Here is a 27,015-nt window from a genome sequence, read left to right as displayed (position 1 = left end):
TTCTCTTTTCGATATTCAACTTCCATTACAGGAATAGGTAGCCTACTAGACCTATCCAATATCATTCATCAGCCTGATATTCTAACAAGCCCACGGTAGTTGAATAAACTAACCTAAGTATTGAGGTTAACCATCTCACTTTTCTCGCACAACCTCATTATTATATAGTTACCGTATACTTTGAATATGAAAATTGAGTTATTGTAATTATTTTAGTAATTAAAATTATAAATTTTTAGAGCCATTTCATTTCTGTTGTTCATTGTGTAATGTATAGCACTATTTGTTCTCTGAAAAATGTATTACAAACATGTATATTATGATCAATATTTAGTAAATGATTTGTTTCTGTACAGAATCATGTATGAAATTGTAAATACTATGAGAAACGTATAGCAAGTAATGTTTGAAAACTCTGTTTTGCGTCCTTATCAAGCTACTGTAATTGAATTGTGAATTAATTCCAATTAGTTTCTACTCATACTAAATTGATCAATTCGCAAAATTGAGTTCAGATTGAACATATTTTAAACTATCATACTTTCCAATAATTTCAATATTCACTCACTTACTCACTTGAAAAATATTTAATATTGGTTTTATTCTTTTTTTCTTTTTTATTGATTTTTATTTTAAGTTGTTCGTTTGAATTGGCTCCCTTATTTTTTAACTGATAATATAAGACTTTTTCAATGGTGTGAAAGGCTCAACTCACACTTTTGCGACTCAGGTCGAGAAGAGACTCGATTCTAGTCGAGAGAAAGTGTTTTCAAATGGGTGACGTCGCGGAGACTAGAATCGACTGGTCTGAGTGTCACCATTTGGAAACATATGATCTCGACCTGAGTCGCGTAAGTGTAAGTTGAGCCTAACTGTTGAAGTACATTTAAAATTACGTTTCAAATTACGTTGAATGTTTTAGTAACAAAAGTTGTAATTTTGTCTTTGAATCAAACATTACAGTCATACTCGCGCCTTTATCTTGGTATTTTTGATACTGTAGTTGGAAGGTTGTGAAATTTAAACTTGTCTAATTTAAAAATATTTTTCAGGTTGCTGAAACAACTGAAGCTCCAGTGGCCGAAGCAGAGGCAACAGAAAAAGTAGCCGAGACTGAGAAGGTATAGTAACAATATTCTCCATTATTCATTTTTGTAAGAGTCTGCTTCGCTATATCAAAACCCCAGTTATCATTAATCCTCTCTTGACCGTTGAGATATGAGTGGGAGAGGAATTTAAATGGTGGATGAAATATGTTATTTTGGCACATTATCAACTCTAAAAATATAACCTACCTAGGCCTATATGTAAATTATGTATGAATTTTCTCACAACTTGATTACTTGAAGATTTTATTTTGAACTTATTCTACAGATGAATAATTTGTCAATGAATTTGTAATACGATTCGTTTAACTTGGAATGCCATATTATACAAAAGGCGAATAGAGAGACATGCCTACTTCTCGTCTTGACTGTTGAATTATTTAAGTAGGGCTTAATCATAATATAATCGTAATCAATAGTTCTAGGCTTATAAAAGACTAGATATTCATCATAAAATGCAATTTTGTAACCTCTGAAACATATGTCAAAGAATTCCTCAGTTAAACTTCTAAAATATGTAAATTACTGAAATATTCCAAAAATGTCTCCAACTTGCAATGGTTGTCATTTCTGTTCAAATTATGAGTACTGTTTAATCAATAATCTGACAAGATTATCTTATTTCATCCTGTTTTACTTTATGTTACAAGAACGTCGTACAATTATTATATAATTCATTACCTATCAATTTACAAACATTTTCTCTTGTGCTGAGTGTCTTTTTTTAATAATAGATAAATTAATATTTTACCAGTGACTTGAAGTGAAAATAAAATGAACGTTTAGGCTAATAGTTGAGTGAAATTTATCGCTCTATGACAAAAACAAGATGGTTAGACACATTCATTTATTGTAAATGTACCAAGTGATCTTGGCCATCACTATTAATAAAGTATTATTACTATGAACTATTCTATAAAACACATATTGCTGCCTGTCAACTGTTTCCATTCTTAAAACTGAATTTTGTTTTTAATTTAATGTTTTACTATAATACACGTTCTATGTTTAAAATTTCTATGTATTGATATTTTCCATACTAATATTTGCACCACTTTTCAGGCCTTACTAGCATAAGTAAACTGGTTCGCCTGATTATTGAACATGATCTACTATTCAACTTATCCCATTTTTATATTTTTTTCATCCATTGCTACTATTATCATCTTTTGTGAGTTTCATCTTGAGTTTAAGTTTGTTGATGAATGAAACCGTTTCTAATTCATTTTCTACTTTACAGGCTGCCGTGGAAGCAGTAAGCGAGAAGAAAGAGGAGGAAAAGAAAGAAGAGAAGAAGGTTGTGGAGGCAGTGAAGGCAGTGGAGGCAGTGGAGGTGGTTGCGGCAGCATCTGAGGCGGTCGCCGCCGTCACAGAGGCCGTGAAGAGTGCGGAAGCACCCGTGGTCAGCACCCCGCCGCCGGCACCAGTCTCCGTCGAAGCCCCAGCTGCACCCGCAGCTCCCGCTCCAGTCGAAGAGCCAGCTGCACCAGTTGAAGCAGCGCCAGTTGAGAAGCCAGTTGTCGCCGATCCAGTGTGTCCCATTGTCCCGCCAGCTGCCCCCGTCTCTGAGCCTGAGCCGCCAGTTGTCAAAGAGGTCAGTCACTAACCTAACCTAACCCAACCTACGCTCGGTTGCAGGCAACCCTCGCTGCATGGCTCTAGCTTGCTCAATTCATTGCTTTTCTGGTATTTGGCCGTTCATTTGTATGTTCATTCTATCCAATTTTTTTAATACCGTACCCCCATTGATTGGCTCACAGTTTTAATTGAGATTAAAATAAAATTGTTCAACTTAATTCTTTGTATAGACTTGTAAAGTTGTTTTCTTGGTTGTTTCAACTTTTTAATTGGCATTTTCCATCTACTTCCCAATGCAAAATCATCCAAAATTGAATTTATCTGCTGACCTACAGGCCTATATCATTCAAGTCATCCAAATAAATAAAATTATGAATGAATGAAAAGTAGTTTGAAAGTCATTAGATACCAAGCAATTGTATTAGTGTAGGTAGTTTTTAAAGAGAATTGTGTGTCATAGATTTTAATGATCAAAGTTCATATCTTCGATGTGGTAGCTACTACCTGTATCGCGTGATAAGAATTTCATTGTACTAGTTTCTTCCGAGTTTATCAATTACACATTTCATCTGTACTAATATTTTATTACGATTCCAATTTCCCTTTACAGTTTGAAATATTTATTTAGATGGAAATACATTACTACAGTTATTATTAGTCTACTTTATTGTAATTATTATTAGGAAATGTAATTTCACAACAACCAAAGATACAGCCACATATTTGAAAAACACCCAAGCTTTTATTTTACATTCTGTAAATGTGGTTTGAGCTCTTTTTCAATAACCAACTATCATGAATGCTGGTCATTAGTTTGTCAATATAATATTACAGTAATATTTCATTGCAGTATGATAAAGATAAACTGCAATATCAAGTATTTCTAGAAAGTGCAACTTATTTCCAGTCCCATTATTGATGTTCTCAAGAAGCTTTGAGGTTTGCAATACAGATCTCAAATCAATTTCGTGTTTCTGATACATATAAATTTATGTAACTCATTTCCTCTAGGAAGAAGTAAAAACCCCTGATACTTCTCAGTTATTTTTTTAACAGAAAAAAAACAAACATGAAGAGTGTGATTTGCTATCAATAGCATGTTGGCGCATTGTTTTAGCATGATATTTATGAATGATTACTTTAGCTGATCCTTTTTAGTTCTTCCATGATGGATGTTTTAACACCTTATAGCTTATAGCATAATGAATTGTTGTGCATAATTTGAGTGATCACATACGAAAAGATGAAGACTGGAAGCTTTTTGGGAGATTTTCTATTCTGAAATTAATTTTAGGCGTAACTTAATTGTTAAACTACTCGTTGAATCGGAAATCTCCGTAGACAAAATAGTTCAGTAAACTTGATATTTTCAACTAACATTTGGTGAGTACCACTGTAATAGAAGTGGACAATAGGGGTCATGTATGCGCAATAGCTACGAAGCTAAATGTCACCTAGTAGCAAATCTATTGTAATTTAATTGTAAAACCGATTAATAAATGTGCATTTACGTCAGAAACACTTGAAATCTAGTCCTTACATTTATGCATTACGTCATTTGCATGACCTCTTCTGTCTTGTATTATCTTTCTAGTCTGGCACCTCGTTTAACTGTGCACTTGGTATATTATATACTTGGTTGAAAAATATTCAATAGGGCTACCACATGAATCGAAATAAAAATTATATCAAGGTACCTCGTATATTTTTTTATCAATATAATAATTGAAAATGGTCATTAATATTGATGGTTGAAATAATAATTCTTAATTTGTAGAGTAAACTCTACTGAACGTTCATTCATTGTCATATCCGAAGATTACAGTTGCAGTTGTTGGCAGTTGCAGTTGCTGCAGTGCTAGGCTATTTGTGTTTAGTGTTGTGTTTGTTTGTGTTGAGCAGCCTGAAGTAGAAGTAGTAGCCGCCGCCCCCGTTGAAGAGGCCCCAGCCGCCCCCGTTGAAGAGGCTCCAGCCGCCCCCGTTGAAGAGGCCCCAGCCGCCCCCGTTGAAGAGGCCCCTGCACCTGTAGCAGAAGAGACAGCAGCCGTGCCGCCTCCCCTGCCGGCCAGTCCTCCTCCGACCGAGGCACCGCCCCCAACCCCCGTCGCACCCACCCCGGCCCCAGAAGTCGAGCCCGAAAAGGACACCCATGAGACCGAGGTTTGCTAGCGTCACTTCTCATCAAAACCAACCGCCCTATTTCTAATACTTCATCAAACTTATTCATTAAAATTAACTAAAGATTAGGCCTACATAATTCGGTAAATGAGACAAGGATCTTGAAAATTATGGGTTGTTTGAATAATTAAGATTAATCTATAACTTGAAATAATCGCATAAATCTGAGATATCGTACTTTATTATTTTCTTGTTTTGGAAGTAAAACTCCAATTCACTCATATAACTTCATTTATTTATTGGAATAAAAAATAAACGAATATTATTAAATGCTGAAAATATGATCCATATAAATAACAAAATTCCACATTGACCACATTGATTTTACTATAGCATAGAGAAGCTGTGTAGCATAGATAGCTTAATAAGATATCGTATGGTGTACGGCGTTTATGTTCTAAATTTTACTGTTAGATCCGATAGTCGTAGTAATATTTTTCGTGAAGCTATGTGACGCTGGTAGTCTCTCATACTGTGTCGTTCTTGTACTCTCATCGGGCCAAATGTTTTTAATATATTTTAATAATATAGTACCATAAAGACAAACAAATTTGATTTGATTATTCAATTCTCTTCCAGATATTTATATTTTGATGCCGTTTTAATATATCTTCACAAAAATGATTTATTTCTCGTAATAAATGATTGGATTCGAAATTCGCTCTCTTATGTGAATAAGTTGATGTTGTATTTTGAGTTTGATGTTTGTGTAATCTAATTGTTGTTACATATACTTTTTACATGCAACAGGTTTTTAACTATTTGAATACTTTAATCTCTCCATATCTTTAATATTTTGAGTTATTGTTTTGTACCTCACATTCAACAAGTTTTATTGAATAGTTTTCATCAACTGTACAATCACAAATTCTCTTGAAGAAAATAGCGGTTCCTAATTCTACAAAAAATAATATTGTAATCGACAATAGTGAATAATTACTTTCAAGTTATTTTTGATCTGCTTGTTGTATGGCTATTTACTATGCAATGTGCTTGTTGATTATATCTCTATTCAATTATTCTATTCATCCCCCTTCTGCTAGTATAGTAGTGTGTTTGCATTTAGTGCTTTACTCTACACAATTTTTATGGTCCTTTTTGTTGGATGCTGATGATGATTGAAATGTATAATTAGGAGTTTTGTCTGCTTTTTGCACATTGCTTTGTTGAGAATTATCTATTGCTGCTTATATGGTTGCTAGTGGTTGATTGAAGTGTGAGAGAGCCTAGATTTAGTAAGGGGGTGTTGGTGTTGCAGGAGGTGAATGGAGGAGGTGAAGGAATGGCTGAATTCGAGGAGGAGCAGGAGGACAAATCCCTCCCTCTCCCTCCACCACTTGTCAACGGATTCGGTGATGACGGTCATCACTCGGTAATAATTATGCATTTATCACATCACTTTGTATAGTTGACGAGTCAACTCCTTTCTACTATTCCTCCCACAATATACGTGGATTATGGTGTAATATAATGAACTTGAATAATATTATGAGCTACCTTTCCTACGCTTGAAGCTTATGCTTGGGCAGTGAGGTGAAAGGGTGATGGAATTATTTAAATATATATAATTGTTAGAAATATAATAATTATAAGATGTTGATTTGATCTTTACCAATTGTAGGATTACGAAAATAGAAATTCGTTTCAGTTATACTTTCCAGTGTATGTTTAATAAACCATTCACTCATCTCATGTATCATTCAAGATACACGAATTGATCACAATAATGTTTCAAGTATTCAGTTATGAGCTAGTAATAGTTGAATTACTGTAGCTGTGAACATTGTTTTTGTATACAGCTTTGAGCGATATAAGTAACATGTGTATCATAAGTTTTTTGTTTTCATTTAATGGTTGTAAAAATTATTTGGTAGCTTCCTTCCTACATGTTTTATTGTATGTTGAGAAATTAATAGAGTTGAATTTAGTTTGTTTCAAATGAAAATATTGTTACTCTATATGCATTAAATTTCAATATTTTCATTTCAATTATTGAAAGACTCATTCAAAACGAATGACAGCTAGTGTGTTTTTGATATTTGGTGAATTGTAATGTCCAGTTTCCTTATATTGAATGGTTCAGGGGTCTCCAACCGTTTTTATCCAAGGGTCACATTGTTAATTCTTGGGAGGCTTAGAGGGCCAATAGCAAGAATTTGCAATAGTGGACTTTGACTTGTGGGGACACACACGACGGGGCATTTGGGAGGTGTAAAACTATTATATTTCCATTAAAATAATATGAGGAGTTTCAAGTAGGAAGAAACAAACCAACTCATTCCATTTTAATACAAAGTCCAATTTATTGTGTGTAAAAAGGTCATGAGAAATCTTGAAAATTCGTGAATTTAGCAAGTTAAACAAAATAATAACTGTTTAATAGTAATAAGACAATACATGAATTCACAAAAGGTTACCATGCTAAAAGAGAATACTTATTTTTAGTGAGAAGATTGCATATTTTGTTTTCCACTTAGAATGTCCGCCCATTTAGGATCAAACTTTGTGGTTCCGATCATTAAAATTGATTTCAAATGTTCATTTGACAAGGAAGTATTTGGATTTAACAAACTTCATTTTTGAAAATGTCTGCTCGCACTTGTAGGTAGATCCAAAAAGAGATAACATAGCTCAAGCATGGTTTTTTATGTTTTAAAAGTCTTTCTGGGAGAGAACAGTAAAAAGGAAGTAGGTTACCTTCTTTGTAGCGTTCAAACAGGGACGTGTACAGTCCGTGCAGACCATTTGCTAATATCTCGCAATGGTTGATCGCTGCTTGTTTACAGCTAATTTTACACTTATTAAGAAATGGAGTGGCTAGTAAGAGAAGAGTATTGAACTCACAGTTGTTGTCGAAAATGTGTATAAATATATATTTTGAAAAATCTGTTGTAATAACTCTCGGCGGGCCGGAAAAAATCCATCCGCGGGCCATAGGTTGGAGATTACTGGTTTAATTTGTTTAAATAATGTGTTTTATTGGATCAAAAAAGATAAATTGAGTCAAAATACAGGTGACGCCTACGTATTACTAGCACTAGAAAAAGCATTGTTTAAACTATGTAAATCAATACAGGTTCCTAGAAACAGTTTGACTATTTTACTATGTTCTTATTAATGTTAATAACTAAGGCCTGCCACTATCGATACTGCAGGCTGTCAAACACACTTTTACATGCACAAACATGATCTAATAACTGCATGATGTTTCGACTTTACATCAGTCGAAACTTCTTGAACAGTTTTTAGCATAAAGTAAACCACCAATAATAACAAATGAACAACCACTGGAAAATTGCAAATTATACCAATTAAGTAATAATTTAACCTCAAATAGAGCAGCGAAGAATAAATAAACAACGAAGAATCGTAGAAACAAAAACCTAATCCCAAATTCAAATAGCTGTTGTTTGTTTGAAGCCTTTTACTGAAGACAAAAGATGTACATGTAGGAAAAAAAATAATTTTTCACTGTATTATTTAGTTGACAAAACTTCTAAAACCTCTTTTTGTTCTGCTGCAGGTGATCGAAGAAGTTATCAGCCAAATGGAGAAAGTAGAAATAGTTAAATCTTTGGATCTTAACACAGATATTCCAGAATTGAGTTCTGTTGAATGCAACAATGAAGTGAACTCTTATGAATGCAACAATGATGTGAGTATCCTTTTTACTCATAACTTATAGATAAGTTGCTCGTCAATGTCCAAATGATTGTTTGCTTTAATATTTTGTGCTTTTTTCACATCTGTAATCGGGTTATTTATTTATACATACAATATAATTCTCAACTATGAATGATTGGGAAAGGAACAACAGGCTTAAAACCCAAAACTGTTCTTCTCCCAAATTTAGATAGAATCCAAAAATAGGTTATTTTTACACTTAAAGTAATGTGTACAGTAGTTACACCTACTTTCCATGACACTATTATCAATTTGAGTGTGTTCTGATTGATGTGTTATTTCTCCACAATAGACAAAAAAATTGTTAATTTTCAACAACTGTTCATTATAAATAATTATTTCTAATCAAAGAATCAGGTTTCGTTGCTATTTGTAAATAGTTTATTCATAGCCTACTAGTGTGTACCAAATCGTTATTTTTTGTAAATACAGGGTGTTCTGAGAAAAGGTGCTCATAAGTCAGGGCGTAATTCCTTTCATCAAAAGAAGAAAAATGTTCTAATTGACATAAGTGCGAAAATGCTTAGTTGCCAAGTTATACAGAGTGATAACGTCTGAATTTCAGTTCCCCTGCTGAAACGAAGCCCTACGGGTATTAGTTGGCTGTTAATATTGAGATGTACAATTTAGCATACTTTATGTAAAATGAACTGAGAAATTGAATAAAACTGCTTCCAGACATGAAGCTACAGTAATTTTTAAGACATGTGTCAAACAAAATACGCTAAACTTAGTCCTGAAAAACAAGTTCAAAAACAAGGTTTGAAACAATTTACCATGTTAAATGTCCCATAAACAAAAAATATTTTTTACAGAACTTTTAGAAAATTTAATTTTGAAGAGAAAGATGTAGAATAAGTCTTTGATAGACAAACACAACCTTGAAAATATAATCCTTGATTACATACAAAATATATGAATTATTTTTATACGCTTAACGCAAAAGGATTAAGTCACAAGGCCGGGAAGAGGCCTTTTGCAGGCGAGAATGATGTTTCTATTCGAGGCGTTAGCCGAGACTAGAATTTCATCCGAGCACTGCAAAAGACATTCACGTTCAAGTAACTTACACTATTTTTTGTCATAATAATCTAGAAAACATTTTTCACTCGTGATATACACAACATTTTTCCTCCACCTACATTTTTATAAAAACTGCAAATAAAATAATTTTTTAAAACGAACGTGACCAAACAATGTGTTAAAACATAATCTAAAAAGTAAACAGCTAAGCTGGCTTGTAATCACAGTTCTCCGCCGACAGCGCTATGCGCTATCTGTCGGCAAAAGTTGTAACAACAATGGCCGCCACAACTACAACTATGATGAAGCTCCCGTTTCAAATCTGATTAGTTAATGAGGAATATTCGTTGGCTGGTATTTTGAATAACATGGAATATAAAAAATATTTATACATTTTTTTAGTATAGTGATATGAAGTTTGTAATAATTTTAGCATACAAACATAAATTTCATATATTGATCAAATGTCTGGTTGAGGTTCGAATTGAATTTAGTTGGTTTAATGACTATTCTATAATATGCTTCCTCATCTGAGCTTAGACCTTCTAATCTATTTCAAATGCACGTTTTTAAAATAGAGCTGCTTTCCATGTTATTGAAATGGAGTTACTTTTACGCTCTTTTATTGACTAAAATAACTAAAAATATTGAATAAAATAAGACGCTCTAGGGAGTTTTTTTTGTTTTTCCTCCCGAGAGCGAAAAAGTGACACTTTAGTATTATGTTCCAGGGAGTAAAGTAAGTACTTTAGACAGGAGGTGGAGGGAATAAAATATGTGTTTATTGTACATTTAACATAGTAAATCTGCTTCAAACCTTGAAGGAACTTGTTTTCCGGGACCAAGTTTAGCGTATTTCGACACATATCTTAGAAATTACTGTAGCTACAGGTCTGGAAGGGGTTTTATTCAATTTCTCAGTTCATTTTACTTAAAGTAAGCTTTTACATCTTAATTAACAGCCAACAAATACACGTAGGGCTTCGTTTTGGCAGGGGAACTGAAATTAAGACGATATCTTTCACTCTGTAAAACTTAGTAACAAAGCATTTTCGGACCTATGTTAATTAGAACTTTTCTTCTTCTTTTGATGAAAGGAATTACGCCCTGACTTATGGGAACCTTTTTCAGAACACTGTATATAATATTATTAATTAAAATGAAACAACAATTTGTCTAGGAAATTTCAAAAAGATTTGTATATATGTAGTTTTATAGCTCTATGGTAAAAATGAAAAAGTATTATACTATGAAAAATATACAGAAATAGAATGATTATTTATTATTTTGTTAAAATTACATGAATAATCTTCATTGAAGTTCAAAATTCGTTTCTTTGCAATAAAAGATGGGCTCTGAGCGGCTGAGAACCCGAGACGGTATCATCTCGAACAGGACACAGCTTCACTTGACGTACTCACTATTTCTTTTGCCTTTTATCTCTAAATAACTTTGTATCACAAATTGAATAAATTTGTCTCAATTACTAAAAGTCTGAGGCTCGGTTGTACAAAAGCCTTGAATTTCAACTGTGATTAAATAGCACGAGAACCAATCAAGGAAGCCTTGAAGTCTTACCTGGTAGGTTCTTGTGGAATTTACTCATGATTGAAATTCAACAGGATTTTGTGCAACCTGGCGCATGACAATATATTCTATGGTATTAATTTTATGACAGTTCAGTATATAATTATTTCCTGTGAGCCCATTTCAACTGCGATTTAATCAACAATAAATGTCAATCATGACTCACTAATTAATAAAATCGTTGAATATACAGTACTTAGGAAAATTACTTTCAACATTCAAATATGGCGTGAGGAAATATAATTTTTCAAGACATAATAATGTGAAAAATTGATTTTAATTTGTTTTTTTTCTACAGGTTTCTGATTCGGTAGCAACCATGGACTAAAGAGCCATCCACAGATGAGAACGAGCGCTCACGTATATATATAAATAATGTATAGTTGGATAAAAGTGAAAGTGTGGATAGAAATTTGTAAGAACTTTTTTTCGTTCGCCGAAATAATTATGCGCACATGTCACTTTTTGTTGGAGCTAAAATTCAAGTGACAAGTTCATTTGATTGAAATTATTTGAATGCGAACAAAATAAGAACAAATTATTGTCTCAACTTTCCACAACTATTGTCTTTCGTATTTCGTTGAACAGTGTAGTTACTGTTGAAAGTTTATAAACAATTCTACAAGGTGGGATTCTTCCAATGGCATTTCGTCTAGACGGTGAAATAATTTGTGTTCAATTTCAATTGCAAATTTTAGAAGAGAAAACAAACATATAAAATTCCAGGTAAAACGCTTTGTGCATTGGGAACAATTTATCTCAGCACTAGGCTTCTCTGTTCTGGAACAGCACAACTCAACTTCCAATCTCAATGATTGAAATACACCCCTAATTTCTAGACTCCTAGATCTCTCTAATTGGTGAATTCGTTTTCAGATTGGTTTGATCAAAACATGAATAAGTAAGCATGATCAAACAACACAAAACTTTCGCATGGCAGTATGTATCAATATTATCATTCATAAATGTAGAATAGATTTATAATTATAATATTAGTAGTCTAGCCAGTTTTAAATTCTGAATAATCAGTAATGATATTTACATTGGAATGTTTGTTTATATATATATTATATATTTCACTGCAAGTGTGAATGTGAATTAGAGGTTACATGAAAGTCAGCGCTGAGCGGCTTTTTGTTTGTAAAGCTTTTTATATGTATTAAATATTATTGATAATTACTATATATAGAAATTGCTAATTGAAAATTGTAAAATAGTTTTTTTTAATAAAGTTTAAATGCAATGCTTATTATTATCATTACTTATGATTATGATGTATGTAATTTTAGTGGCAAGATTGTATGTGTATAAACTTGATGGATGATTGATGTGTTTCGGCCAGCCAGCACACTCCAACTCCAACTCAGTCCTCACGCCCACTTAACCCAATCATCACGAAAACAAATTCACAAATGTTTAATCAACAAATAGGGCGGGACTGGGGATATATATTTTTTTATCTATTTTTTTATTCTTTTCACTTGTAGTTTTGTAGACTTCTTTGAATGTTCATTTTCATTTAATTGGTTCTTCAATACAGTTTTGAGTAGACAACATGGTAGAATGAAACAGGCGATGCTATCGCAAATCGAAGGTTTTTGCAGCTAAGAGATCGTATATCATAATGATGAGAACGCAAAATCAGAACAAATTTAGAATAATTGTTTGAGATCTCCATTAAGGTTGTTAGATTGGAGTGGGGAAACTGCTTGATAGCGAATGAAATTACCAATGACTCTAAATTAGTTGTAGAATAATTTCAAGACTGGCTCTTGTTTTCGAGATTATCTTAGTTTGTGTTTTAATTTCCATAATCCTTGAAAATTGGAGCAATGCTTGAAATATACATGTAATGATAATTGTATTATGTTTAAACGTTAGTCTAGTTGGCTATGAGTAGAACTATTGAACAATATCTATTTCTCTTCACTGGTGCCAAAACATCTTACCTTGAGTTTGCTATGTCAAAATAAGGAAAGTTTCAAACCAAGTATATTGCTATTTTGATATTTATTACACATTAGTGAAACAGCTTCAAATAGTTCTAATTAATGTCATGTCTCCAAGCATTGCCGTTCAAATTGAGAAAGAGAATATTGTTATGTGGTAGAGAAATTTTTTATACAGAATAGCATTTGTGAATTTTTCGAATTCATTCATTTTTAATGAATTATCATATATGAATATAAATTATTAGATTTGAATACCGAGAAAATTTTCCTTCCGTATGTTTGGATCTTCGACATATTTTACATTCAACTTGACTGATGAGAAATTTTGGAGAACTGGTTTCTTATTCCATCCAAAGTATAAAAATAGCGTCAAGATATCATCAAAAGTTTGTTACTGTAAACTCGACTAAGACTCGTTTTGATAAGCAACGAAGCTGTAATTTTTTGTGTACTTCCTATTTAAATAATTGTTGAATTTATTATTCTAAATGTACATAGAAAATATCAGCTTTGTAAATGTTCTACTAGAAATTATTGTATGTCAATTTTAAAACTAACCTTCCATTTATACACATCATACCATAATGTATAAATTATGATAATTGATTTGAATTGATTTTATATGAAAATATATATTATCATGATCCCCACTCAATCTTATATTGTCGTGTGAATGTGTTTATAGATTTTAAAATATACAATGTTTCAAATTTTTTGTTCAAGGGTTCATTCTTTTATTGTGATAGACCTTTCATACAAATTATCCGAGACCATCAATACCTTCCCTATTTTGAAATTCTTGTTAATATTTTCACATTATATAGTTCATAATTGTATGATGCTATCAAGGTTTTACATCATATATAATTATATAATAGAGTACAGACTAGACTATTTGACTATAATAGCGTAAATACATTCGAATATCTCATAACAAGGCGAAAGTAGAATTCCCATTATTTTTTTTTTAATTGAGATGTGCTAGACAAGAGTTTAGCACGTCACGAGCCGTTTCCACACTTACCGATTGTCGGTCGACTCTCAGAATTGTCCTTTGGCTGAGAATCAGCTGTTGATGAAAATTTGCCAATCAGAGGACAATCCAAATGTCGACCGAGGGCTGAAAATCGGTATAGCAGGACATTCACTATTCGATTTGTTGTCCAACGTGAGTCCAACATTCAATGTTGGATTAGACGTCAGACCGTGAATGGTGTTGTTGAATATTGTATGTCTAGCCGATCGAGTTGGATCTAAAGGTCCATCACGAAGGTTTGAAATCCGTGATCCCAAGGTCAGCCGCCTAGTAAGAGCACTGCCGTCTCTATACATAGAGTGGCAGTGATAAGAGTCGAGCTGGAATGTGAGTGATGGAATGTGAGTGATGGAATGTGAGTGATGGAATGAGAGTGATGGAATGAGAGTGATGGAATGTGAGTGATGGAATGAGAGTGATGGAATGTGAGTGATGGAATGTGAGTGATGGAATGAGAGTGATGGAATGTGAGTGATGGAATGTGAGTGATGGAATGAGAGTGATGGAATGTGAGTGATGGAATGAGAGTGATGGAATGTGAGTGATGGAATGAGAGTGATGGAATGTGAGTGATGGAATGAGAGTGATGGAATGTGAAAAAAATTATAACTGGATAGCGAACTACATGTTGAAAGAACCGGTCCGGCTGGGCTGGGCTGAGCGCTCTCCCCACCACAAAGGGGCAAGAATGGCACAGCGCTGGAAGGTACCCTTGCTTTTCTATTGCACTATCAAACCCTTCTTGACAAAAATTCGCTTTATATTCTCAATAATCTTACTTATTAATAAAAAGGAAACTGTAGACAAACAAAGCATGTAAAAAAAAATATGTAATATTCTGAATTAATATATTTATCTTTCAACAGCACGACTTCGTACCCATAGTTTAAAAGGATGATTTTAGCTTATGTAGATGCTCATAAATGCTATTTGACGACTGTGCAACGCCTGAGAAAGAATTTAGTTTACCATCCCACATAACTGTGTGGCGTCTGGGCAATGCAAATTGTGTTTATGTGGATGCACATAGGCTAAATACGAGTCAATAAAGTTATGTGACGACTCTGCAAACGGCCATTAATCTAACTAATCAATAATAATATATAATGCGAACTATATTCTGTTGTGCACAATGATCTAATTTATTGCACAGTATCTAATCCAATGGTCGCCAAACTTATGAGCCTGTGAGCTAGAATAGCATTCATAAATCTTCAAGTGAGCTACCAAGGAATATTAGAATGAAGAAAGTACGGTAGGGTACGCAAAATGAAATTTTTCACACTTTTACTGCCTACAGAGATACATTTTTAGTGTTGAAATCTACTCATCTTATAGTAAAAAGTATAACAAGAGTTGAAATGTACATTTCAATTAGAGCAGTGGAACTCTTTTTGGTCATCAAGTATTTACTTGATGTTTGAAAAGTACGTTGTAGCTGCCATTCTGATGCAGTTGTCCAAATGTTCATCAGTCAGAGTCTGTTCCTATATCGATTTTTTATGAATTTCATACTCGAAAAAGATGCTTTACACACTTAGGTAGAGCTGAACATAGATAGCTTTCAACCTCAATGCAACTTGAATAATATTTGAATATTTTTCTTTGTGGACTTGAGGTCAAATATTGGTTGCCAACTCAAGCATTTCTGTGAGCTACCAAAAACTACCCCACGAGCTACTAGTAGCTCGCGATCGACTGTCTGGCGACCACTGATCTAATCTAATCTACCTAATTGATAATAACTAGTAGTTCTGTGAACAGTAGACCTCGCGCAGTTATAAACCGCAGCCTCCTCTTATACTGTCCATCTGAGTAAATCTTGTCTGTATGTCGTGTCGGCGAGATATCGGTGTAAAAACGGCTAATGGCTGTTGGGGTTGGTGTATAAAAAATGCTAACATCAAAAGCTAATCTCCTTCAAGACATACCGGCAACAGGACAGCCCAAGTTCAAAGCAGAGAAAGTTCGAGAGACAATACTATGTTATTTTAGTTATTAATTGCATGCGTGTTATTGCACGCAATAAATAGTTAATTTTATTATTTTATATATTTATTCACAATGGAGACAACGGGTTTTCCTAAATATGTCTCCTTAACAATAAAAATTGTACAGATACAAATAAAAAAAGAGAAATAATGATAAAAATAATACGAACAACAAAAATACCACTTAATTCAAAAATGAAAAATACAAAGATTTCAAATACTTTTGGAAAAAGTAAAAATAAAACAAATTGAGAATTCAACATTCCAAAACTTATAAAAATTAAAGAATATAATAACAAATAATGAACAAAACTTTTATCAATAGAATAAATAACATTTATAACTGAACGACGTCCCAAACCATATCCACATCCACACTGATACAACAACAACTATTTATTTGATCTGATATGCTTACACAAGATTTAAAATTATCATAATGCTTTCCGGAATTTAGCGCGAGAAAACCAGAAGACATCTAAGCGCTCAAACAAGCTGTTATAAGTTCTTTGCATCCTATTTAATAGTGCATAAAAATTGCATTCAATGAGGCATGCCTTTTATAGTCTACACAGCTGCTGATTTTTTATCAAGTTACATTGAGATATTGAATTGCATGCGTCATGGCAGGCGATTTATAGTCAACTCGACAACTGATTTATGATGAATAATTATTTCTATAGTCTGATTTTTACTCTAATATTGACGTATGAAGGAGGCTCCTTTTCCCTTTAATATTATCCTTGAAATGCAAAATTTCCGAAATCCTTGTATATACGTCGACGCGCAATTTAAAATGGAACATACCTGTCAAATTTAATGAAAATCTATTACCGCGTTTCGCCGTAAATGCGCAACATATAAACATTTAAACATTAAGAGAAATGCCAAACCGTCGAATTGAATCTTAGACCTTACTTCACTCGGTCAACAATATTTACAATCAAATCCATACGATTACAATGAGAAGCACATTATTTTTAATCTTATAAACTCTAAATTTATCTAATCTATAATCACAATATTTACAATCAAATCCAAACAAAATCAAACGTTATTGAATAGAATAAGTTTAGGGAACTTCTGTCGGAGCTCTGTTCTATCTATATTAATTCTATTTGTTTCCTCCCTTGCCAAATGATGGCCTATATTCTTCAGGTCTTGTTAGATTTACCCGGTGGTTGTTCTCACCAATATCACCATTACTAAAATGATTTTTGAATAGGGAATTTTCAAAATGCATACAACTTCTCAATATGATATTATTCATTAGTTTACAGTTTTGAAGTGTATCACCTACTGTAAACAAACTTGACAATTTTCAATACATCTTTGCTTGGCCTGACAAGTTTGCCATTTGATAATTATGTAGTCAGTGAATTCTGTAAAGTAGTAATTCACAATGAGTCAATACACTCTTGGCATTTTAGAACTCAATACAATTTTAGACTAAATAATAAGCTATAAATACAAAGTTTATCAAACTTTGACTGATTAAGTGTGGTTAGAAGGCAGTTAATTTATATGTGCAGCAAGTTCATAAATGTATTTCTATATATTCTGGAAAATAAAATTAGTAATTATTAAACAATCTATGACTGTATAATGGACTATTTCTTTTCAATAGCCAAAATTAACTAATTATAGAATATACTCGGTGTAGAAAAAAATGATAGAATAATAATAAGAATGAATAGTTAGAATAATGGTATTTCAATCTACATAGAAGAATAAATATATATTCAACTTACATATATATATTCATAAATATATATAAATATATTCAACTTACTAGTGAAATATCACTTCCTTTCTTAAATCTGTTGGTGCAATTGGTGCAGAACATGAAGCAACCATCGTGTACAGTAAGGTGCTCGATCTTTGGAGCTTTAATGAGAGTTATTAATATGAAACGTAGTACAGTAATATGAAATGAATAGTGGTAATTCGTCAGAATAATGGTATTTCAATAATGGTGCATAGGCCTTCGGCTGGAAGTAGGCTACTCGTGTGCCCTTTTGTGGAGGGGATGGCTGAAAATGCGCCGGACCGTTTCTCGGCTGGCAAAGCCTACTCTGTTCGCTATCCAGTTATATGGATAGTTGATTAGAACGAAGCCAATGATATACTGAATGTATTAAAAAAAACTCCAATGGAAAATTCGAAACCATTTATGATCTGGAAAGAAAACTGAGTTTAGCACTTCAACAACCCATAACTCGCTTATTAGACCACTTAAAAATTTCAGTTGCCACTTTTTCTCACTCTTATAATGATCTTAACAATTATATTGAAAAATATTATCCAATTTGAATAAAAATAAAAAGGTGTACCGAATAACCTTAATGAACCAGTCGGAGCGTGAGTTGTGAAAGATCCAGCTATAGTGGTGCAGTAATGTTGAATAGTGAATGGCCTGCTCATGTGTGAAAATGTCCAACATCATGCTACTTATTTTTACTGAAACCCAACACCAAGTGATGTGATTGTAGGCCTACGTCTCAAATCTCAAGGTAGAGCTGAAAAATTGGGAATTTTAATTTTACTGACAAAGACTACAAGATCAACACTCAACATGCAAGTTCTACATAATAATTGTCTACATAAATGAGTTAATAATAGGCTACAATTGGAGATTAGTATTGGAGATCAGGTTAGGATTAGTATTGGTCAAGTTACTTACACAAGTAGACTTACCTGAGTGAGGCGAAATCACTAGTTACTTTTCGATCTTCTAATTATATATATGTCTAACTTATTCCATCCCAGCCCTGGCAGATTTGATGCTCAAATCTCTTGGATTAGAAAGAAGGCTAGAACATTATTAAAGTTACTGAAAAAAAATATTGGACATGTCTTACCAAATCAAATCATTCCTAAATATTGGACTTCTATGCTGCGCTGAATAACTTAGTTATTTGCTCTCTCACTCAAACTCCTAAAATTATTAATATGTCTAGGTTTTATGTAATTCTTAACTGTGAAAATAAGTATACTTATATTTGAGTAATGTCTAAGTTGATTGTGTATTCTATCCACTTACATTGTTAAATAATTCAATCAACATAATTATGTTTTTTATTTAGATGAAAATATCCAGGGGTACCGTATGTATAATCAATCTAAAAGATTGAGCTAAAAACATTTTGCTTAGTCATAAATTATTGGAAAATTCTGATTTAATACTGAAATATATCTAAAATACCCATACGGTGGTTAATTATATAGATCACAACATTACAACTCATTAAGGCTCATTCATATTGCATTAGGCTACCAGGTTCGGACACCCCTGCACCAGTGAGATACCTACCAAGTGTCGGAGCGAGTCGTTGGACAATAAATCGTTCCTAAATCTCTCGGCAACGCTTTTGTATTATCTTTTCCATTGACATTATAATATGGACAATCAATCAACGTGGACCTCACTATAGAAGGTATACTGCACCGGTTCCCATAGAGTAGGCCTACATAAAATACCGTATAAGCTTATACAATTTGTTAAATTCCATCAGAGGGAAATTAATAACAATTTATGTGAGAGGTACCGTGGATCTAGAGACTTGAAAAATTTATAAGCGATATTCAGTCTATATACGAGAGGTTATCTCTAAAGTAAAGACCGTTGGGAAATTTCTCGCCGTGAGGTTGGCTAACCTGTGTCGGCTGAATCCAGTCTCGTAATATACACACTGCATTGTTGTCTGCCATTTGTCGCGTTGTTCTATCTTTATTTACGTTTCAGCTATAGCGTTTAGAAATGAATGAGACAATTGATGTTGCTGCCGATTGTGAAATTCGTGGAGTGATACGTTTTTTAAACCATCAAAACGTTAAACCGGTCGAAATTCATAGGCAGTTTGTTACTGTGTATGGTGAAAATGTAATGAATGAAAGAAACGTTCGAAAAGGTGTGAAAGGTTTAGAAATAAGAGAGTTAATGTGCATGATGAAGAACGTTCCAGGAGGCCCTCAATAATCAACGAGGACTTGTTGAAAAAGGTCAATGAAATAATCAAAAACAATCGTCGCGTGACAATATCTGAATTGACCCGTATTTTCCCTGGTGTTTCAAGAGCTGTTATTGGTCGCATTGTGCATGACCATTTAGTCTTCAGAAAAGTTTGTGCGCATTGGGTGCCATACGCGTTATCGGAATGTCACAAACAAATCCGAATGGGATCTGCTTTGGAATTCCTAATGCACTACAAAGAAAATGGTGATGAATTCCTTAATTCAATAGTTACCAGCAATGAAACCTGGATTTCTTATTACACGCCAGAAAGAAAACGGCAATCATGTGAATGGCGTCATCCTCAGTCACCAACAAAACCAAAAAAGATCAAGCCACTGCCGTTTGGAAGGAAATTGATGGTCACAAAATTTTGGGATCGATTTGGCATTATATTGATTGACTTTACACCACGCGGAACGACTGTAAATGCAGATTTAGCACCTTCAGATTACCATTTGTTCATGGCGCCGACTTATCAAAAACTTTGGGTGGGCTCAATTGCACCGGGGGGTCTGGGGGGTATGGAATACCCCCCAGGAACAGGGGAGTCCGGGGGTACTCCCCGGAAATTTTTTGAAATTTTAAGGTGCTCAGAAGCATTTTTAGGCTATCTTTTTACTTACACAGTATTAATAAACCAGGGGAAAAAACCCTCAAAACACAATACAATTTGTTTCGATGATGAGTAACAATCAAGTTTTGACTAAAATAAAATAAAAAATTGCTTTTTATTGAGCATATAAAATTTGTTTGAAGTAGAGGAGGAGGTGGTAATATGGACCCCCACTTTGTTTTTGTCTTATAAAATGGATACTATTGATAAAAAACCTTTGCTTTTTGCAGAAATACAATCTATTGTTAGTTGCAGAACACAATGTTGTATTAATAATCATTAAAACCCTCATTTTATAATTTTTAAAAATAAATTTTCATAACCCTACACATACTGAAAATATTGGGAGGTGTTGTTAATATGGCCCCCATGGTGTTTGTAATATGGACCTCATAATTTACATACAAAAATAAGGAGAAAAAAATTAAAAACGGCTTTGTGGCACTAAAAAAGTTTATTATGCATGAGTAATAGTCTTATATTAGGGTAAAAAAATGGATTATAGATATTTGTAGATGATTGAAGGTCAGTGAATGTAGAAAAAGTTAACGACAAAAATCGCAGACATATTCCTCCCTCTCTGCTCCTGCACATTCATTATGGGCCCAAAGAGAACACATCAAGCATTGGACCCATAATTCTCCTCGTACATTACTCGAGAATTTTTCATCGCAGAAAATACATGCCACATCTTTTTCGTCTGGTTGAGGCTCTCCAATTGGCAGGTCAAAGGGTGACTCGATGGAGCAAGTGGAGAGCTGCACCTCATCATCATCATCATCATCACTGCTGTCGGTTTGTTCTTGATGTTTAGGCCTTTTTATTGTCTTTGATTTTCCATGCTCTTGATCAGTAATAGGAGATTGGAGTCCTGATGTAGAAAGCTGAGGGTCGTTAAAAATCAAATTTATTTGGCACCTCTACCACGTCCACGTCCACGGCCACGGCCTCTTCTGTGAGTGTCAGCTTCTTTATTTGCATAGAAGTCCTCTAGTTCTTTCTTGTATGGAGAGCAATAGCAGGTTTTTAACAACAAATATTCAAACTGCTTGTAATATGGACCCCGGGGTCCATATTACATTCACCTAAGGGGGCCATATTGCAGACATGATTGTGATTTAACAAAGTGGTTTGTAGGTTAGAACTTGAAAGCAACAGAGCATTCTAGTTTATGTTAAAATGTTGGAAATAACTTCTAGATCATAATTACAATGCTCAATAATGAGAAATTATTAGTTATAGCACATTAAATTTGAGAAATTTACATACCTTCCAAACTTTCAAAAAACACAAGGATAGAAATAACCTCAAAATTCACCAACTGCTGCATAGACTTGTTCCATGGACTCCAAGTGACCATCAACTGAGCTAATGAGCTAGTTCCCATCTACAAAACTAGATCTCAGCACTTGGTTATTGAAATACAGAGGGGTGCCATATTATATGCAGGGGCCATATTACCACCTTTTCCTCTATTTTTTCAACTTTTTAAGTGAAGATTGCTCATTGTTTTTGTTCTTTTATAACAACATTAAAAGTGTAATTAACAGTAAACCAATCAACTTCATGTATAAGTTTTAATAAATAGGTCCATCGCCTGTTATGAAACCTAGGCCTATTGAAAAATTTTGTTCTCAACTTAGCTCTTTAATAGGATAATTTGCTTAGAATTCAAAGTTAGAAAATCAAGTATGGATGAAAAAATAGGTAACAAAACTGACTGTTACTAAGAGGTTCAAAAGCTATTTATTTTAGGTAAAGGTTACATAAGTTTCAATCAAAAATATTCTATTTATTTTAGGTAAAGGTTACATAAGTTTCAATCAAAAATTAAGTTCTTGTATTTTAAATGTATGTGTGTTTTTGTATTTGTGTTTAAAATACAGCCAACCTCTTTAAAAAATAATTTAAGTAGTATTGAATGAAATTATTGTAGCCTAAATAACAGAATTCTGAGATAAGAATTGCTGAAAACTGTCTTTAAAAAACATGACATGAAAAATTGACATTAGAATGTAAAGTAAACAGAATTTGAGGCTTTACCTGAAACTTTTATCCTTAGAAGAGAAAACAGAACAGTTTGTCCTTAGAAGAGTGCAAAACTGGATCTTCTGACTGGATTCCTTTTAATGAACTCGTTGATGACTTGACAAATGTCTATTTCTTCCAAAATATCTTGATGAGCATGAGTTATCGCTAAGTTGTTGAGTCTTTTCTGTCCCATTGTAGCTCTAAGGTAGGTTTTGAGGCGGCGCAAGGCACTAAATGAATGTTCGTTAGTTGCTGACGTCACCGGCACAACTTGAAGCAGTTTCAAGCCTTTCACAAGTTCTGGTAACATTTCCTTCACACTGGGTTCTAGTTCAAAGTACTTTTTAACATCATTCAACGTACGAAGTTGCAGCTTCTTTTGTTTGGAAATGTCACTTAACATTGACAAATGTAAGAATAATCTGTCAGTGTCCAGATCATTTTGAAAAAACTCTTTAGAGCGTGTCATATCACTTTTTTGTCCTTCGTTTAAAACAGACAGACACTCCCTTTCCACTGCAATGACCTTTGACAGTCCTGTTGCATCAAATCTGCTGGCAACACAAGACCTCACAGTTTCACAAATTTCAATGTATTTGATTTTAAAAAATTCAGCTGGTGTGTTGAATGTGTGGGGTGCTCCAGCCTCCTTGTTTTCATACCGTTGAGGAATGCGGCGTTTTCTTGCTAGTTCCGGTTCAGCTACTGATGGTGGCTTCACTGATAGGCAAAACTTCCAGAAGTCCTCAAACCCTCCACGCTTTTCTTCCAAAATACAGACTAGGTTAATAAACATATCTTCTAAATCAGTTACGCTCAAATCAGGTGATTGAACTTTGCGATTTACCTCTTCAACTGGGTTCATTACATAGCAATAAACCTGTAAAAGGAAATAAGTCTTGAAAGTCAGCATTGATTCCAAAAAGCCTGCACATTTATAACCTGCTTCGTTCTTATCCGAGGAAGAGATGGTTTCAAACAACTCCAAAATATTTTCATAATTCTACAAGATTTGTTGCACACTTGATGCTCTCATTGTCCATCGAGTTGGGCAAAGTGGTCGAATTCCTGATGTATCATGTAGAACAGTAGCATTGGCACTGATTACACTTCTGAATAGTTCCATCCTTTTTGGGGATTCTCTAATATTATTAATTAGATCCTTTGCAAGGTTCATAATGTCTCTCATACAAGTCAGGCACCGAAGACTGTCTTCAACTGCTAAATTAAGACTGTGTGCAGTACAGTGGACGAAAATGGCCTGATGTTGCAAGTTTAAAATTAACTTTTGCAGTCCATTAAACTTTCCGCTCATATTAGAAGCACCATCGTAGCACTGTCCTCTCAATTTTTCAATGGGCAAATCCAAACGTAACAGAATGTCATTGACAATAGTAAACAAAGTTTTAGAATCAGTGTTTGGCGTTTCATATAATCCAATAAAATCTTCATTGGTGGTCAAATCATCATTTACTGTCCTAATACAAAATGATACTTGTTCGTGGATCGAAACATCACTTGTTTCATCCACCATGATGGAAAAGTGTTCACATTTTTTAATGTTAGATAAGACCGACCGCAGAACAGACTGACCTAGCAAATCGATTATTTCATTTTGAATATCATGGGATGTCCATTTAAAACCTGAACGATTTTTTTAATTCCGGGACATCTTCTTTCCTGAGTTTCAATAGTTGCAAAAAATTCGAGTTTTTGTCTTCATGGCCTCTAATTGCTAGACCTTGTCTACATAGGAATTTCATAGTTGTGAAAATAGCAGTTAGCGCTAACCGGGCTTTTTTCATGTCATTATCTATTTGCTCATTTAACTGGGCAGCTACACTTGAGTTTGAAACAGTTGACAATTTAAGAATACTCTCCTTGTGAACATTGGTAGTTTCATGAGTACGAAACTTTTCCAAGGCCCTTTACCAGTTTGAAAAGCCGACAGAAGTAAAAGCATCTTCTCTCTTTAGAGTAAACTTAATAAGGCCTTTCGCTTCTGCATCTTTGCAAACTTTACAAAATGCTTTGTCAGTTTCATTTTCATATTCTAACCAAGAATATTTAGATACCCATGACTTCTGAAAGGATCTTCCCTTACCGATTACCTTTTTATTGCTGTTCAAATCTAAACTGTCACTATTACTGGGACTGGCAGATGTTCCAGGTACCACTACAGATGATTCCAGTGCTGGGAGTGGTTTTGCGATCTCATCAACACGCGCTTTTTTAAATACAAACTTGTCCATATTGTATCACTTACAATAATTCACTTGACACTCGATACTCCATCAATATTCACTGCTAATACTCAATCTCAATCACTCAATCACATCAATATAACGAAACACGATGTAAACTGAACTAATAGGAACTGACTGCAAGTGTTTGTTTACTAGGGACGATGTCCCGTTTGACGCGGTTCCACTAGACAAAGATGGCGGTGCTTCATCCCCTCCCCGTGGGGGGTGGGAGACTATTTACATTAGCTTTACAGTGAGCTGCCTTCCAAGCAGCTCATAGCTGTGATAGTGTGACTTTGCATTGGCGCCATTGCCTTCTAGAGCCGTTTCCACTTATGAACTGTTCTAGCTGGCACTGGCTACTATTTTGTTTACTGTTTGCAGTTTCGCGTTTGCGCTACATGTGTTGTCGATTTTGAGGTTAATTCTTGTTTCTTCTTTCTTGTGTTTTGAAAAGTGAGAATGGAGGGTTCAAGAAAGGTTTCAGTTAGCTATTTAGAGATAGTGTTCTCTAATTTATCAATGGAGGAAAAAATATATCGATTAAGGAAAGTGGTAGGCCTACACCGACAATTGATATACATCAGACTTCTACATCGAAATCCAGGACATACAAGAGAGATTTCAAAGACCAACAATATGAAAAGACATCTTGGCTGTGTGGTTGTGAAGAAACTAACAAACTTTATTGTTTTCTGTGCTTGTTGTTTGCTCGCGAAAAAGGCGATCCAGCATGGATTAAGAACGGTGTGTGTGATTTAGCTCATTTGACTCAAAAAATTAAAAAGCATGGTGATCGATGTTTTCGCAGCAAGGAAGGAGAGGAGGATGGATTTTATTTTCAAAAAATGCTCTGTAAATGCCAACTAGAAGGAGGGTGAGTGTTAAAAAAGTCTCTAAAAGCATGTTAATCCTTATTTCTTTGATTGGAAATTATCTTACATCGAGGAAAAATTATTGCTGTTTTCTGTATAATTTATGATTTGTACATGAATTATTCAATGGGAGTATGGGAGTACATCTTCTAGGTTGAGAATCCTGAGTATATCTAAATACTTATTATTATTAAACGAAAATCCAAATTATTATATAGGTACTTAATATAATACAACCCATTAGAATATTTTGTTACCTACGTAATAATATGATAGGCCTAGTACTCTTCTAGGAATAAAAAATTACATTCTACTACGTGAAACGAACAAAATTCACTTGAAACATGGGGTTTAACAAATTATTAAAGATCTAGATCTTGTTGCTCATGTTAAATGTGAACCCCCCATTAGTATTTGCACGAGCCGCCACTGCATATAGACCATCCAGGACCTTCAGTGTACTTCCTATTTATAGAATAATAGGAAGTCTGCTGTGTAGCCCTATAGCTTGGAAACTGGAGTAGTGTCGGAGTATGTGGGGGAATATATACCGTACATTCAAACATGTAACATGACGAATTGAGGACTAGAGACGGCCGACTCACAAACTCCTACCAAAAAGATTCAATTACATTTATTTTTTCCTTCTGAATACAATTCAAAGCAGTTACATAGAATCTTAAGCAATAAAGTATATACAATTCAAGAATCAATACAATATATTTAGGTACTTTAATCAAAATATAAAACTATACTAAACAATAAAACTCTTGAGGTTTAGCTATCACAATTTCATTCTTGGAATCAGATAGGAAAGAGCTTACATAGGCAACAAAGGCCTTTGCGTAAGCTCGAGTTGACATAACAAAACGCATTAGAATTATAAAGAGAGATCTCAATTCTTATTAGAGAACTAAACTACATTGAAAAATTTCAAGAATGATTCTATAATTCTCTTTTTTTGAGAAAGGATTTAAGAAAGTGGAAAACTAAGTTATAAATAATTTTAGATTTATAAATAAAAGATGATAAAATGGATTGATGAAACCAAGGAATAGTGAGGGAGTATTTAGTATTTATTTAAATAGGTCCATAAAAGG

At 33.8% G+C, this 27,015-nt stretch overlaps 1 protein-coding gene across 12 annotated transcripts in view; it reads left to right on the top strand.

The window, feature by feature from the left end:
- Nucleotides 1-13,830, top strand: part of LOC111043752 (fibrous sheath CABYR-binding protein) — a 157,246-nt gene extending 143,416 nt beyond the window's left edge. For 8 of the 12 annotated variants that reach the window (XM_039428080.1, XM_039428082.1, XM_039428083.1 and 5 more), the window contains 6 exons: nt 1,053-1,121; nt 2,347-2,700; nt 4,587-4,844; nt 6,121-6,234; nt 8,386-8,517; nt 11,455-13,830. In XM_039428080.1, coding sequence (XP_039284014.1) covers nt 1,053-1,121; nt 2,347-2,700; nt 4,587-4,844; nt 6,121-6,234; nt 8,386-8,517; nt 11,455-11,484 — 957 coding nt within the window. In that variant the 3' untranslated portion in view covers nt 11,485-13,830. The remainder of the gene's footprint in view (nt 1-1,052; nt 1,122-2,346; nt 2,701-4,586; nt 4,845-6,120; nt 6,235-8,385; nt 8,518-11,454) is intronic. The other 4 variants (XM_039428087.1, XM_039428088.1, XM_039428086.1 and 1 more) reach the window with 2 other exon arrangements.
- Nucleotides 13,831-27,015: the final 13,185 nt, after the last annotated feature.

This window comes from Nilaparvata lugens, chromosome 5 (genome assembly GCF_014356525.2).
Source record: "Nilaparvata lugens isolate BPH chromosome 5, ASM1435652v1, whole genome shotgun sequence".
Classification (NCBI taxonomy): Eukaryota; Metazoa; Arthropoda; class Insecta; order Hemiptera; family Delphacidae; genus Nilaparvata; species Nilaparvata lugens.
The sequence above is the reverse complement of the archived record's forward strand: the minus strand, read 5'-3'. Positions and strand labels throughout refer to the sequence as shown.